We start from the raw sequence: 15845 nt of genomic DNA, 5'->3' as shown, positions 1-15845 counted from the left end.
CTTTTTTTTCTCTGATTGCCAAGGTTAGGACTTCCAAAACTATGTTGAATAATAGCGGTGAGAGTGGACATCCTTGTCTTGTTCCTGATCTTAGAGGAAATGCTTTCAGTTTTTCACCATTGAGAATGATGTTTGCTGTGGGTTTGTCATATATGGTCTTTATCATGTTGAGGTAGGTTCCCTCTGTGCCCACTTTCTGGAGAGTTTTTGTCATAAATGGGTGTTGAATTTTGTCAAAAGCTTTTTCTGCATCTATTGAGATGATCATATGATTTTTATTCTTCAATGTGTTAATATGGTGTATCACATTAATTGATCTGCGTATATTGAAGAATCCTTGCATCCCTGGGATAAATCCCACTTGATCATGGTGTATGATCCTTTTAATGTGCTGTTGGATTCTGTTTGATAGTATTTGTTGAGGATTTTTGCATCTATATTCATCAGTGATATTGGTCTGTAATTTTCTTTTATTGTAGTATCTTTGTCTGGTTTCGGTATCAGGGTGATGGTGGCCTCATAGAATGAGTTTGAGAGTGTTCCTTCCTCCACAATTTTTTGGAGGAGTTTGAGAAGGATAGGTGTTAGCTCTTCTCTAAATGTTTGATAGAATTCACCTGTGAAGCCATCTGGTCCTGGACTTTTTTTTTTGGAAGATTTTTAATCACAGTTTCAATTTCACTACTTGTGATTGGTCTGTTCATATTTTCTATTTCTTCCTGGTTCAGTCTTGGAAGGTTATACCTTTCTAAGAATTTGTCCATTTTTTCCAGATTGTCCATTTTATTGGCATAGAGTTGCCTGTAGTAGTCTCTTAGGCTGCTTTGTATTTCTGCGGTGTCTGTTGTAACTTCTCCTTTTTCATTTCTAATTTTATTGATTTGAGTCCTCTCCCTCTTTTTCTTGATGAGTCTGGCTAATGGCTTATCAATTTTGTTTATCTTCTCAAAGAACCAGCTTTTAGTTTTATTGATCTTTGCTATTGTTTTCTTTGTTTCTATTTCATTTATTTCTGCTGTGATCGTTATGATTTCTTTCCTTCTGCTAACTTTGGGTTTTGTTTGTTCTTCCTCTAGTTCCCTTAGGTGTAAGGTTAGATTATTTATTTGAGATTTTGCATGTTTCTTGAGCTAGGCTTGTATAGCTATAAACTTCACTCTTAGAACTGCTTTTGCTGCATCCCATACGTTTTGGATTGTTGTGTTTTCATTGTCATTTGTCTCTAGGTATTTTTTGATTTCCTCTTTGATTTCTTCAGTGATCTCTTGGTTATTTAGTAATGTAGTGTTTAGCCTCCATGTGTTTGTGTTTTTTATGTTTTCCCCCCTGTAATTCATTTCTAATCTCATAGCATTGTGGTCAGAAAAGATGCTTGATATGATTTTAATTTTCTTAAATTTACTGAGGCTTCATTTGTGACGCAGGATGTGATCTATCCTGGAGCATGTTCCATGTGCACTTGAGAAGAAAGTGTAATCTGTTTCTGGATGGAAAGTCCTATAAATATCAATTAAATCTATCTGGTTTATTGTGTCATTTAAAGCTTCTGTTTCCTTATTTATTTTCATTTTGGATGATCTGTCCATTGGTGTAAGTGAGGTGTTAAAGTCCCCCACTATTATTGTGTTACTGTCAATTTCCTTTTTTATAGCTGTTAGCAGTTGCCTTATGTATTGAGATCTCCTATGTTGGGTGCATATGTATTTATAATTGTTATATCTTCTTCTTGGATTGATCCCTTGATCATTATGTAGTGTTCTTCCTTGTCTCTCATAACATTCTTTATTTTAAAGTCTATTTTACCTGATATGAGTATTGCTACTCCAGCTTTCTTTTGATTTCCATTTGCATGGAATATCTTTTTCCATCCCCTCACTTTCAGTCTGTATGTGTCCCTAGGTCTGAAGTGGGTGTCTTGTAGACAGCATATATATGGGTCTTGTTTTTATATCCATTCAGCAAGCCTGTGTCTTTTGTTTGGAGTATTTAATCCATTCACGTTTAAGGTAATTATCAATATGTATGTTCCTGTGACCATTTTCTTAATTGTTTTGGGTTTGTTTTTGTAGGTCCTTTTCTTCTCTTGTGTTTCCCACTTAGAGAGGTTCCTTTAGCATTTGTTGTAGAGCCGGTTTGGTGGTGCTGAATTCTCTTAGCTTTTGCTTGTCTGTAAAGCTTTTGATTTCTCCATCGAATCTGAATGAGATCCTTGCGTGGTAGAGTAATCTTGGTTGTAGGTTCTTCCCTTTCATCACTTTAAGTATATCATGCCACTCCCTTCTGGCTTGTAGACTTTCTGCAGAGAAATCAGCTGTTAACGTTATGGGAGTTCCCTTGTAAGTTATTTGTCGTTTTTCCCTTGCTGCTTTCAATAATTTTTCTTTGTCTTTAATTTTTTGCCAATTTGATTACTATGTGTCTTGGTGTGTTTCTCCTTGGGTTTATCCTGTATGGGAGTCGCTGTGCTTCCTGGACTTGGGTGGCCATTTCCTTTCCCATGTTAGGGAAGTTTTTGACTATAATCTCTTGAAATCTTTTCTCTGGTCCTTTCTCTCTCTCTTCTCCTTCTGGGATGCGTATAATGCGAATGTTGTTGCATTTAATGTTGTCCCAGAGGTCTCTTAGGCTGTCCTCATTTCTTTTCATTCTTTTTTCTCTATTCTGTTCTGCAGCAGTGAATTCCGCCATTCTGTCTTCCAAGTCACTTATCCGTTCTTCTGCCTCAGTTATTCTGCTATTGATTCCTTCTAGTGTAGTTTTCATTTCAGTTATTGTATTGTTCATGTCTCTTTGTTTGTTCTTTAATTCTTCAAGGTCTTTGTTAAACATTTCTTGCATCTTCTTGATCTTTGCCTCCATTCTTTTTCCGAGGTCCTGTATCATCTTCACTATCATTATTCTGAATTCTTTTCCTGGAAGGTTGCCTATCTCTACTTCATTTAGTTGTTTTTCTGGGGTTTTTTCTTGTTCCTTCACTGGTACATAGCCCTCTGCCTTTGCATCTTGTCTATCTTTCTGTGAATGTGGTTTTTGTTCCACAGGCTGCAGGATTGTAGTTCTTCTTGATTCTGCTGTCTGCCCTCTGGTGGGTGAGGTTATCTAAGAGGCTTGTGCAGGCTTCCTGATGGGAGGGACTGGAGGTGGGTAGAGCTGCATGTTGCTCTGCTGGGCAGAGCTCAGTAAAACTTTAATCTGCTTGACTGCTGGTGAGTGGGGCTAGGTTCCCTCCCTGTTGGTTGTTTGGTGTGAGGCAACCGAACACTCAACCCAACACTGGAGCCTACCTGGGCTCTTTGGTGGGGCTAATGGCAGACTCTGGGAGGGCTCACGCCAAGGAGTACTTTCCAGAACTTCTGCTGCCAGTGTTCTTGTCCCCACGGTGAGCCACAGCCACCCCCTGCCTCTGCAGGAGACCTTCCAACACTAGCAGGTAGGCCTGGTTCAGTCTCCCCTGGGGTCACTGCTCCTTCCCCTGGGTCCCTATGCGCACATCAGTTTGTGTGTGCCCTCCAAGAGTGGAGACTTTGTTTCCCCCAGTCCTGCATCAAATCCCACTAGGCTTCAAAGTCTGGTTCTCTAGGAATTCTCCCTCCCGTTGCCACACACCCACGTTGGGAAGCCTGACGTGGGGCTCAGACCCTTCACTCCAGTGGGTGGACTTCTGTGGTATAAGTGTTCTCCAGTCTGTGAGTCACCCACCCAGCAGTTATGGGATTTGATTTTATTGTGATTGCGCCCCTCCTACCGTCTCACTGTGGCTTCTCCTCTGTCTTTGGATGTGGGGTATCTTTTTTGGCGAGTTCCCGTATCTTCCTGCCGATGATTGTCCAGCAGCTAGTTGTGATTTTGGTGTTCTCACAGGAGGGAGTGAGAGCACGTCCTTCTACTCTGTCATCTTGGTTCAGGCTCTGAAGCTCAGGTTCTTGATGTCTCATCGCAGGAAGAATTCAGTGAGAGAGAGTGGATTTATTTAGAGAGAAACACACTCCACAGACAGAGTGTGGGCCATCTCGGAAGGTGAGAAAGGCACCAGGGTATGGGGTTGTTGGTTTTTATAGGGGTGGGTAATTTCATAGGCTAATGAGTGGGAGGGTTATTCCAGCTATTTCAGGAAGGGGCGGGGATTTCCAGGAATTGGGCCACGGCCCACTTTTTGATCCTTATGGTTGGTCTTGGAACTGTCGTGGCGCCTGTGGGTGTGTCATTTAGCTTGCTGATGCGTTACAGTGAGCGTATACTGAGGCTCAAGGTCTAGTGGAAGTTGACTCCTCCGCCATCTTGGACCCATTTGGTTCTAATCAGTTTATGTCATGTCCTTGGGCTATGTCATTCTTTCAGAGGTTGTGCCTTGCTCCCTTCCCTCCTGTTTCATTCCTTCCCCAACCTACGGTTTTGGTCCAGAGGGAAGAGCTCTGGACTAAATCAGGACACCCAGATTCAAGTCCTGGTTCTGCCACTTGGTGGCTGAGAGACTTTGGGCAAATCCCTTCACTTGTCTGTGCCACGAGGTGGCTGTGAGGCCCAGGTGAGGAAACATGGTCCAGGCGCACAGCCCTGACTCCACGGACTCTCTCTTCCTGCTCGGCGCCCTGCCGTGTGGGGAGTCACTCAGTTTACCTTGAACTCTGGGCCCTTCCTCTCTTTTCTCTCAGTCAACCTGGATCAGAAGGGGAGGTCATTGGAAAAACCAAACAGCCATAGTTTGGGGTAGAGGTGGCCCGTGTGAGTGTGACGCTGTGTGAGGCGTGGAGCCCCGACCCTGACTTGGCCCACTCTCTTCCAGCCCTGAAGGATGGCTTCCATGTTGGGGGACACCATCATGGTGGTCAAAGGCCTTGCCAAGCTGACCCAGGCGGCCGTGGAGACCCACCTGCAGCACCTGGGCCTCAGCAGGGAGCTCATTATGGCGGCCAGGGCCCTGCAGTCCACGGCCGCAGAGCAGATCCGCATGGTCTTGGGGCAGGTGCAGGTAAGGAGGCCAGTTGGCAGTGGGCGGGGTGCCAGTGGGAGGGGGCCTTGACGTTTCACCATCCAAGGGGAGGGTTTTAAGCAAAAACGAGTGCTGGAGCTGTGGTTGTCAACACGGCCTGCTGTAGCAGAGCGCCATCCACCGTGGCATCACCGGCATGGTCCCCACCCCTGCTCCTGACAGTCTGAGGGCACGGGGAGGGGGCGTGTGTGTGTGCGCCTGGGCATGTGTATGTTGGGAGCTGTGCTGCAAGGGTGCCCTGCTGCCGCACTCCTCCCATTTCTGCTCTGACCTTCTGGACAAGGACACGCACGCTCCTCCAGGCTGTGGGACATCCCAGCCCGCCGGCCTCTGGTCATTCTCAGAGTTAAGATTCCCATCTCTCCCCTCATGCGCTCTAAGGGTCCAGTGGAGGTACTGTGTCTCTCTCTCTACACAGATAGCTTCAGCTTGCAGAGGTGTTCACACCTGTGACCTCTTACAAGCCTCACAGCTGTCCTGGGAGGGGTGCAGACCCAAATGCTTCCCCCTTTCTCAGATGGGGAAACTGAGACTGAGCAGTTTGATGTGATTACTGATTGACAGCACCGGAATCCTGTGTCCTCTTCCCAGTCTCAGACTCCCCGCCCGCCCTCTCTCTGCTGAGGCTGGGCAGTGCCCTGGCAGCCTCATTTGGTGCCTTCGCTGGTGAGGAGCCATCGCCTTCCTGTTGGGTGTTTGCCTTGGAGCATCCGGGAAGTGAGGTTGCCCAGCACCCTTGGGCCGCCCAGGAGAGGAGCGTGCTAGACGTGGGCAGGCCTCCCTGAAGGGTGAGAGGGAGCCCAGGCTCCCCGCTCACCCCTCTGCTCCCCTCGGACGGGCCTGGCCCCGGTCCTTGGAAGCGGCAGGGCCATCCCCTGGGACAGCCCCTCGGAGGTAGGAGGGAGTGGCGGTCCCCCACCGCGAAGGAGGCGCCGAGCAGGGCGATGGTCTCCGGTGCACTCCCATTCTCTCCCTGCACACTCAGATGTGGGTTCCTCCCCTGTCTGTGAGGGGACGGAGGTGCAGGTACTCCAGAAACCTCTCTCCCTCTGGCTCCTCAAGGGATTTGTCCACTTATTCATTCGGCAGACACTTACTGAGTCTGGTCCCGTTGAGACACTGAGGCCCCTTGGCTGCCACATAAACAGCTTATGGTCACGCAGGGCAGGTGGCCAGCGCTGGAGTAATGGGGCAGAAGGAGTGGTGAGCCCGCGGCCGGTGTGGGAGCTACAGGAGTTACGTGGCTCTCGGACCCTGTCCCAGACTCCCTCACTCCAGGGCTTCCCTGGCCATCTGACAGGTGCCCCTTGATTCCAAATAGAATTCATTTCTGCTCCGAGGAAGGTGCTGTCAGGCGGCCTCGGGGCGGCCTGCGGGGCAGGCCCTGGCTTGGGATACCTGCTCTGCCGTTGGCTGCCTGGTGGGCCTTTACCGGATTATTTTAGCTCTCTTGACCTCTGTTTGCCACTTATGAAATGAAAGTAACAGCCTGTCTCTTTCCTTCCTCTGGAGGGCAAGTCTTATCTGCTTAGATCCCACAGTGTCTTATAAAGCTGAGAGTGAGAAGGCTTTGGGGTCTACTGCTGTTTCTGCAGAACCTACAGGCCACACTCCATGCACTGAGTCCATTTCAGTGGAATCAGGGAATCCAGGTCCCCGACCTCCCTTCAGGAGTCAGTGCTGTTCTAATTATAGCCTTCTCGGCCCTGTTCCCCTGGCCCTGTCTGTGCTGCATGTAACTCTGTGACTGTGGGGGGGAACCCTCTTTTCAGATGAGGAAGTGGCAGAGAGGGCTCAGGAACTCTCTCCAGGTCGCGAGGGGTTCAAAAGTGGAAAGAGCCTGGGCCTGAAGCTCAGGTCTCGGCGACTGTTGCAGGGAAAACATGGTGTTCTCTCCCCCTCCTCTCCTGTCCTGTACCCCCTGCTCCTGGAAGAGCCGGGCCAGGTCCTGGATGTGACAAGCCCTCTGGGGAGAGCCCCTCGGGGGGCGCGCAAGGCGCTGGCCTGGAGAGGCAGGGTGGCCCTACCTGTGTGCTGCGCTCGCCTCCTCTGGTCTCCGGTTGTGCTCTTACTTCTCAAAGCTTTCCCCATCTTTTGCCCTGGTTCCCCTTCCCCAAAGCCCTGGTAGCTGCTCTTGAGCCCGGATTTACAGGTGAGGAGCTCGCTGCCGGGAGAGTGGTCACTCCCCTGGTCTGGGCCGGGCACCCAGCAGGCGCTCAGGGACCACGGGCGGCCAGCTTGCCGGGGCCCACACGGCAGAGCCCTGGCAGGAGCAGGGCTGGAATCCGGGCCTCCCGGCTCCTGGGCTGCTGCTCGCCTCCGGCACTGGCCACGGGCCACGGTGGTGACATGGTAGGGCCCTCCAGAGGGTCAGAGGGTGGGGCGCGCTGGTGTGCTGTCCTGGCCAGAAGGGGATGCATACAGGGAGGGGCTCCTGGCCAGCCTCTTGCTCCTCTCACGTTGCCGTTTGTTCCCTGCAGGGTCAGGAGAAGCATGAAGAGTCTTATACCAAGAGCTCTGACAACCCGCAAGCAGAATTCCACTCCTCAGGGCTGAGGGCTGAGGGCGCCTCCGAGGAGCTGTCTGCGGCCTCCTCCCCCGATCAGTCCCCTCCGCCCTGGGATCACGCCCGCAGCCAGGGCCCAGCTCCTGCCTATGTTGCCAGCGGACCCTTTAGGGAAGGCGGGCTCCGGGTCCAGGCCGCCTCCCCTATGGGCAGGGTGAACGGGCCGCTCTTTGTGGACCCCAGAGACCCATTCTCTGCCACGGGCCTGCAGCGAAGGTTCTACCACCAGGACCAGTCCCCTGTGGGGGGCCTGACAGCTGAGGACATTGAGAAGGCCCGGCAGGCCAAGGCTCGCCCGGAGAGCAAGCCCCACAAGCAGATGGTGTGTGCAGGGGGGCCTCCAGGGTGGGGCTGGGGGCTTCCCACGGTGCTGCTAGCGTCAGGCCCCCTCTTTGGGGACATTCTTCGGGTGCCGTGGCCTGGAATGTCAGGCACGGAGGCCTCTTCTGGGAGGGGTGTGCTGCTGGGCGGAGCTGCTGCCCTTTGGGGGTGGAGAGGGCGTGCGGGGGGCGGTGTGAACCCCTGAAGGTCAGTCCTGTCCCTGTTCACTGATCCCCTGAGGTCTCTTTCTTTTCGCCCTCTAGCTCAGTGAGCGGGCTCGCGAGCGGAAGGTGCCAGTTACGCGGATTGGGCGGTTGGCCAACTTTGGAGGTGAGGTGCCAGTCCCGGTGAGTGGAGCAGGGGCCACCGCGGGGCCTGTGTGCGGCGGGGAGGCTGGGGACCCAGGGGTGCCCCGGGGAGGGTGGTAGCTCCTGTGTTAGCCATGCCGGGATGTTTTTCCATGGGTGGGCGATTCAGTGTCTGCCTCAGCTCACCCCTGGGGGTCGATGCGTGGCTGATTCCACGCTGTGGGCTGCGGCTCTGCTTCTCGGGGGGCAGCGTCTGCAGCATCAGCTTTTCACTCAGGCCTTTGGAGGCCCCTCCAGGGAGGAGGTGGGACAGTGGGGCTCTTTGGCTCCTGGACCCAGTGGTTTTTGCCCAGCCGTTTGGGGACCCGTTTGCTGGATTCCCACGGGCCCGCAGGCATCAGTGGAATGCTAACGAGGTGCCGTGGCCCCGAGCTGCTGTCCTCCATTTCAGTGTGCTGAGGAGTTGTGAGTTTGTTCTTTTCTTTAGGGGTTTGCATAGCCATTGTGTCCAGTACCCCGCTGTGCTCTCTTTGTCCAAGTCGGAGGATCATTTTATAGTGAAGGTTTACAGCAGTTGTCTCTGCTTTTATGACATTGTATTGTCATATCTGACCAGGCTGTTCCTGTTGAAAGTGCCGTCCTTTGCTATGCTTCTGCTTGAAGATGGAGTGACTTCTCTAAAGCCCGCTTATCCTCAGTAGGTTCTCCAGACGATACAGTTAACGAAAGTAACAGCCTTGGCAACTTGATTCGCGTACCCACCTGGGGCAGGTGCTTATTTGCATGGCTCTGTGTAACAGTGGTCTCATTGATTGGTTCCTGTTGATGCCGGTGCTGACGAGTCATGAAAGCCCGCTCTCACGTGTCTGAGCCTTTACCTACCTGCCTTTTGCTTTGCTGGTTTGTACGTCTCCCCTCCCACAGACCGCACATCGGGCACGCTGCTCTCCCCGGCTGCCTCTTCTCTTGTGGAGACCCTGTCTTACTCCTTGTTCGGGGGTGGATCTGTGCTCCTTGTTAGCCTGGCCCTCTGGAAGCTGGCCTGATGTGTGGGTTCTCACGTTGAAGGAAGGCTGGCTGTCTTCCTTAGGTGCAGAGCAAACTAGGTTAATTGGATAGAATTTTCTCAAATCTGAGGTTTTCTTGCGTGATTGTTATCTTAAAATGAGGCAACTGCTGCCACTTAGCTTTTCAGGAATCCAGCATACAGTTGTCATCGGAGTTCCGGCACAAAATTGTTGCTTCATTTCACTTTAATGGGTTAGCGTTTTAAGCAGTTCCTCGTAGAACATTGTAACTCCCTGGGGTGCCACTACCAGAATGGGCTGCTCTGGTGGCTTCCAGGGGTCCTTATTGCCCAGAAGACATGGCACTTTCCCTGCTTTGCTCAGTGGCTATTAGTCGGGACATTTATTATTCTTAAAGTATTAGATGGAGATTCTGTTCTCTCCCCCATTAGTTTGAGGGCAGGAACTGTTCTCTTCTTACTTTGTAGTTGGTCTTTCTCTGTAACCTATAATCCTCCTCCCCTCATTGCAGACCAGGGCTCACCACAGAGCTCTGTCCCCGTAAGGCTTAGTGTGACTGATGTATTTTAGAACGGGCGTAAGCCTGTCTCGTGAGTCTTTGCCGGGGTGGGGTAGTGGAGGACCTGTTTGGGAGAAGTGGTTAGGATGAAGGTCGTGATGGCCAGTTAGTATCTGATGGAAGTCCTGGTGAAGCAGGCAGGAGTCAGGCCTTTTTGGGGGGTGGGTTAAGGAAAGCAGACTGAAGTGAAAGCGGTTGTCTAGGAAGGTGTGTAGGACAAAAAGTCAACTTCGTTAAAACCAGGGTACAGGGCTCCCCTCAAGGCGTGGGGGACGTGGGCTGCCAGAGGGAGCTGGGGTTGGGGTGAGGAGAGACCCTGGTCTTTGTAGGGGCTTTGCACCATCAGGAGCCTCTTGAGCCCTTGCTGACAGCTGCCTGATGCCTGGAGCCGCCCTTCAGAGTCTGTGCTGGAGATTTGCTCACAGCTGTGATTCTCAGCGGCACACGTTGTTGCCCGAGCAGTTGGCAGCTCATGTTTCAGGATTAGAGGTGGCAGGATGGGAGCAAAGAGGAGCCAGGTCTGGAAAGAACGTGAAGTTCTGGCCCCAGAGGTGAATTCTGGGCCTTCTACCCTATCCAGAGGTTTTCACCTTTCGTGAGTGTGAAATCAGTTTAATGGGTCAGGACCAGCATTTAAAAAACAAACTAAATAGAATGGAATTGAATAGAAAAGGATCAGAATTAGTATCATAGATGCTTAGAACTGCACATGTTGCAAAAATATTTCTGTTTCAGAGATCTAAATATACTATCGACGTATGTTCTTCATTGCATTGTGAAGTATATGGCTTACTGGTGGGTCATTATCTAAACAGTTGGAAGTAACACTGCTCTACCTTCTTCTCCTAGAAAATACTTCTGGCCTTTCTTCCTCTCATGAGGGTGAGATGTTTTTGAGGTGTAGACTAACAGACTTTAGGAAGTTGTTACACTGCAGGTATGAAAGAAAGGGATTGCTCTAGATCTCAGGGGGGTAGGATTGTATTTGGGAAGGTCAGCAGCAGGTATTCAGCTATATAGAGGCAGAAGGCGGGGCGTTCCATTTGGGTGGCTCCTTCTGATGCTGAGGTGGTGCAGGAACTCTAGGTCTAACTTGGCCGTGGGACATTATGGCTCTGATGCTATGGGCATGGTGATCTTTGGATATTAGATTTTGTTGGAGAATGAAATGAAAGATAGCATTAGATATTGGATTTGGGGTCAGAACTGGACTTTAGGTCATCATAAGATTTGGGTTATAATTCCGGCCCTGCTTCCTGTGACCTTGGGTCTTGCCTTGGTTTGCCTTTCTGTGAAATAGGGCAATAGTCAATTGCCATTGACTCCAATGGGAATATATTGGTAAATGTTCCATGTGTATCTGAAAAGAATTCTGGCATTGTCAGGTGCAGTTCGTCTATCTGTCTAGTCTAGTTTGTTACTCATATTAATCAGATCTTTTAATGATTTTTTTGGTATGTGTATTCTTTCGTTCTTTTTTTAAAATTCTTTTTAAAATTAATTTTTATTGGAGTATGGTTGCTTTACAATGTTGTGTTAGCCTCCACTGCACAACAAAATGAATCAGCCATACAAAAACAGATATCCCCTCCGTTTTGGACTTCCCTTCCATTTAGGTTGCCGCAGTGCATTAGATAGATTTCCCTGTGCTATGGTATGTTCCCATCAGTTGTCTGCTTTACACATAGTAACAATAAAGTATAGGTGTCAATCCCAGTCTCTGAATTCCTCCCACCCTACCTCTTTTCCCCCTTGGCATCCATACATTTGTTCTCTACATCTGTGTCTCTATTTCTGCTTTGCAAATAAGATCATCTGTACCATTTTTCTAGATGGTATGTTTATTCTGTCAGCTATCAAAAGAGACATTTAACAGTCTTATGCTGTGATCATGGATTTACCTACCTCTTAGTTCTGTCAATTTTTGCTTTAACGTTTTGAAGCTGTGTTACTGGTTGCTTACAGATTTAGAATTCTTATATCCTCCTGGGGATTGACTCCTTTATTATTATGTCTTACCTCTCTTATCTCTATGAAAGTCTACATTGTCTGATGTTTTCCAGCTGTTCTTTTGGGGGGTGGTGGTCAATGTTTACATCGTATATCTTTTTCCTTCCTTCTCCTTTCAGCCTTTTGTATCGTTATATTTAAGGTATCTCTTTTGTAAACAGCATATATATATTTTCTTTTCCTGTGATTTAGGTACAGACCATTAATCTTAATCTTCTAATGTGAGTATTTAGTTCATTTACATTTAATGGAGTTGCTGATGTATTGGGGTTTATATTTACTGTCTTAGTCTTTGTTTACTGTTTGACCCATCCATTCTGTTTCCTTTTTTCTCTTCTGTCTTACCTTCTTTTTAAAAATTTTTACCTTTTTTTTAATTGAGGTATAGTTGATGTATAATACTATGTAAGTTTCAAGTGTACAACATAGGGATTCACAATTTTTAAAGGTTAGGTTCCATTTGTAGCTATTATAAAGTATTGGCTATATTCCCTGTGCTGTACTATATATCCTTGTAGCTCATTTATTTTATACATAATAGTTTGTACCTCTTAATTCCCTACCCCTTTCTTCCCCCTTTCCCCTTCCCTCTCCCCACTTGCCTTGCCTCCTTTTGAATTAATCAAAGAGTTTTTTTTTATTGTATATGTTTTCTCTTTATTACTTTGTGTGTTATCATTCTACTATACTTTTAGTGGTTTCTCTTGAGATTACAGCATACATTCTTGACTTACTACAATGTAATAGAAATGATTATTTTTACTACTCCCCCAGTAATGCTAGCACTTCAGAACAGTTTAAATCCCTTCTTTGTGTGTGTGTTAATGTGGATATGTATTTTGTTTCTACATGTTTTATATTATATACTAAATTATTAAGATATGTTAAACCTTACAAGATGTTATTTCTTTGTATAGCTCGTATGAATTTAGATTAGCCACATATTTACCCTTTTTGTGTTTCTTTCTCCCTTCATTTTTTTTTTTTTTTGCGGTACATGGGCCTCTCACTGTTGTGGCCTCTCCCGTTGCGGAGCACAGGCTCCGGATGCGCAGGCTCAGCGGCCATGGCTCACGGGCCCAGCCGCTCCGTGGCATGTGGGATCCTCCCAGACCGGGGCACGAACCCGCATCCCCTGCATCGGCAGGCGGACTCTCAACCACTGCGCCACCAGGGAAGCCCTCTCCTTTCATTTTTATATTAGAATTACTTGTGGGGTAATTTTCTTCTTCTCTGCAGAACTACCTTTTCTCTTTTTTTGTAGTGCAGAGTGGTAATCATTAATTCTCTGTTTTTATTTGTGTGTAAATGTCTTTATTACACTTTTTGTTTTAGAAGGTATTTTGGCTGGGTATAATACTCCATGTTCAAAATTAATTCTTTTGGACACTTTAGCAATATTATTCCATTGTCTTCTTTGTTTTGTTTTGTTTTGTTTTTGTTTTTTGGCCGCACCACGCGGCATGTGCGATCTTAGTTCCCTGACCAGGGATTGAACCCACACCCCCTGCAGTGGAAGCGCAAAGTCTTAACCACTGGACCACCAGAGAAGTCCCTCAGTTGTCTTCTTAACTTCCATTGTTTCTGTTGAAAACTTAGCTATTCGTTTTATTGCTGCTCCTTTGAAAGTAATTTGTATTTTGTCCTCTGCTTTTAAAATTTTCCTTTTGCTTTTGTTTTCCAGCAGTGTGACTGTGACATGCTTGGGTATGATTTACTTTGCTTTTATCCTGCTTGGGATTACAGAGCTTCTTAAATCTGTGCTTGATGTCTTTCATCAGTTTTGGAAAATTCTGGTCATTTCTTCAAATATTGTTTCTGCCCTGTTCCCTTTCTCCTCTCCTTCTGGGACTCCAGTTACACATATGTTAGATCTTTCCCTTCTGTCATGTGTATCTCGTCTACTCTTTTTTATATTTTTCATTTGTGCTTCAGTATTATAGGTGCAGAGGGAGAACTGGACGATTATAGAAATGAGACCAACAGATAAAGTAGGCACTAGAGAAAACTTACCAGAAGGAGTTGAGCACCATGTACCTGACTTCCTGAGGGTACACGCTGCGCACTTGCTGTCACTCTAAGTAGCCAGCGCTCCTCCGGTGCTCTCTGAGGCAGCAAGACAGATGCCCTTTAGGTCCAAGAGAAGTTTGTGCCCTTGGCAGGGGTGAGGGAGCATGGTTTCTACTTTTTCCAGGAGCATACTTTAAAAGGGACTCTTGTCTGTTTTCTGTTACTTAGAGCCTCTGTGAAGGAGATTAGGGCAGTTATAATCTCCAGTTACAGATGAGGAAGCTGAGCCACAGTTGCCAGTCACCCAGACCCATATGTGCATCTGTGACAGTCCTGGGACCCGGGCTGAGGAGGCCTGTATCATACAGATGGCAGGCTGAGCCTGTCGCCCCTGAATTCGTCCCGTCTCCCCTGAGCCAGCAGAGGGGCTGTCAGGTCTTCCCCCCCGCCCCGCTCTGGCCTAGTTCTGAGAACCGAGAACACTCTACAGGGAGCTTCGTCCACTGCTCCTTCCTGTTGTCCTTCCTGCGATGCTGTGGGTTGCAGCCCCCTCCCAGGCCCCCTCTTCTTCCCGGTGCTTGGTGCTGGCACAGCGTGGAGGATGCAGGGTGATGGAAGAGAAGGTGGAATTACCAAGGGTTCGGGAACACCTTGAAGTGAAGGAAATATCCTTGTCCGCTGCCTTTGCTGTGTGGACTTTCTTGTCTTATCAGATCAGAAGGATTGTTGGATGTGTTGGAAAGGGGAGGCCTGAGAACAGTGCCTGGCACGTGGGTGGTGCTGTGTGAGTGAAGCGGTTTCACCCTCAGATCTGGCCCGTGCTGCTGCAGAGGACCTCCATCCAGCCTTGCTCTGTAAACATGCCTGGGGGTTCCGGCAGGTTAGGCGCCCCTCACTAGGCCTCCTCACAGACGGTGCTGTTTGTTGGAAGGTTTTTATTCACTTGTTCCCTCTGTGTCTGTGGGGTGCTGCTCGGGGGCACTCATTTGGCTCTGAGGACCTGCAGAGGGACTTCGGGGAGGAAGGAGCTGGGCCAGGGGCCTGGGCCCCCTGATCAGTCCCACAGCCTGGAAAGCGGCCCAAAGCACCCCCACCCCCTTGGGGAGACCCTGCTCCTTGCTGCTCGTCACTGCCACCGCGTTTCTTGCCTGCAAAATCTCCGTTTGTGAGAGAAATGTCAGGAACTTTCTTGGAAAGGGCTGGCGCCTTCTCACAGGCTAGGGTGGTGGCCAGGCTGCTGACGGTGGCCATGGGCCCGTGGAGCCGGTTCTGTGGCTGGTCTCCCCTAGGACATCCGTGCGGGCCGGGCCGGGCCTGCCTGTGGGTCAGAACATGGACAGGCGCTGTCCTAAGGGCTGGGGGGCCGAGGTGGAGTGGAAGGCCTCAGGTGACGCCGCAGACTGAGCGAGCACGGGCTCGGGCTGTCCTCACCAACGCGGGGAGTCCGAGGCAGAGGCGCTGATCTCCCAGGAGCTGCCTGCAGGTGCCGCCCGGCTCCGGGGGGGGAAGGAAGAGCCTGGCTGGCCTCTGCCAGGTTGGGGATGGCGGGAGGGCCAGCCTGTTCTTGGTTCACTAGAGCAGGAGCTCCTGAGGTCCGGGCCGGCGGGGCCGCAGTGGGGAGCCTGTCCCTTGGCAGCTCCTCGGACCTGGCCCTGAGGGAGCTCGTGGGGGCACAGAAGGAGCCTGCGGCCCGCTTTGCAGAATGTTCCCTCCGTGATTCAGTGTTCAGTGACAGGTCCTTGGCCTTGGAGAGCTTTGGCTCTGCCCAGCAGCCCAGGATGGGCCAGAGAAGAGTTCGGCAGAGCGTGTGAGGGGGCCCAGCCGGGGGCCCTGCAGAGAAGGCGTCTGCTCTCAGTGGCCAGCCTGGGTAACCTTCGACACGTCTGCCTCTTTGGTAGGCTTGTCTTTGGACTTGATGTAGGCAGAGAAAAATCTAGAGGCGGAGAGACATTGGGGAAGGTCACTGCAGTTTGAAGGTTAGCGTTGCTGTTGCCATTCGTTTGCTGAGTTGGACAGTGTGCTGAGGTGGGGGGAGGGGAGGGGAGTTACCATT

The 15845-nt window shown here is 49.6% G+C and overlaps 1 protein-coding gene across 1 annotated transcript in view; it reads left to right on the top strand.

Annotated features, from left to right (window-relative positions):
• Nucleotides 1-15845, top strand: part of COQ8A (coenzyme Q8A) — a 49695-nt gene that overhangs the window by 22587 nt on the left and 11263 nt on the right. Inside the window, exons 2-4 of the mRNA XM_065877250.1 lie at nucleotides 4784-4969; nucleotides 7471-7878; nucleotides 8141-8207. Coding sequence (XP_065733322.1) covers nucleotides 4793-4969; nucleotides 7471-7878; nucleotides 8141-8207 — 652 coding nt within the window. The 5' untranslated portion in view covers nucleotides 4784-4792. The remainder of the gene's footprint in view (nucleotides 1-4783; nucleotides 4970-7470; nucleotides 7879-8140; nucleotides 8208-15845) is intronic.

The sequence above is a fragment of the Phocoena phocoena genome, chromosome 1 (assembly GCF_963924675.1).
Source record: "Phocoena phocoena chromosome 1, mPhoPho1.1, whole genome shotgun sequence".
Classification (NCBI taxonomy): domain Eukaryota; kingdom Metazoa; phylum Chordata; class Mammalia; order Artiodactyla; family Phocoenidae; genus Phocoena; species Phocoena phocoena.
This window is presented reverse-complemented; position numbering and strand designations above follow the sequence as displayed.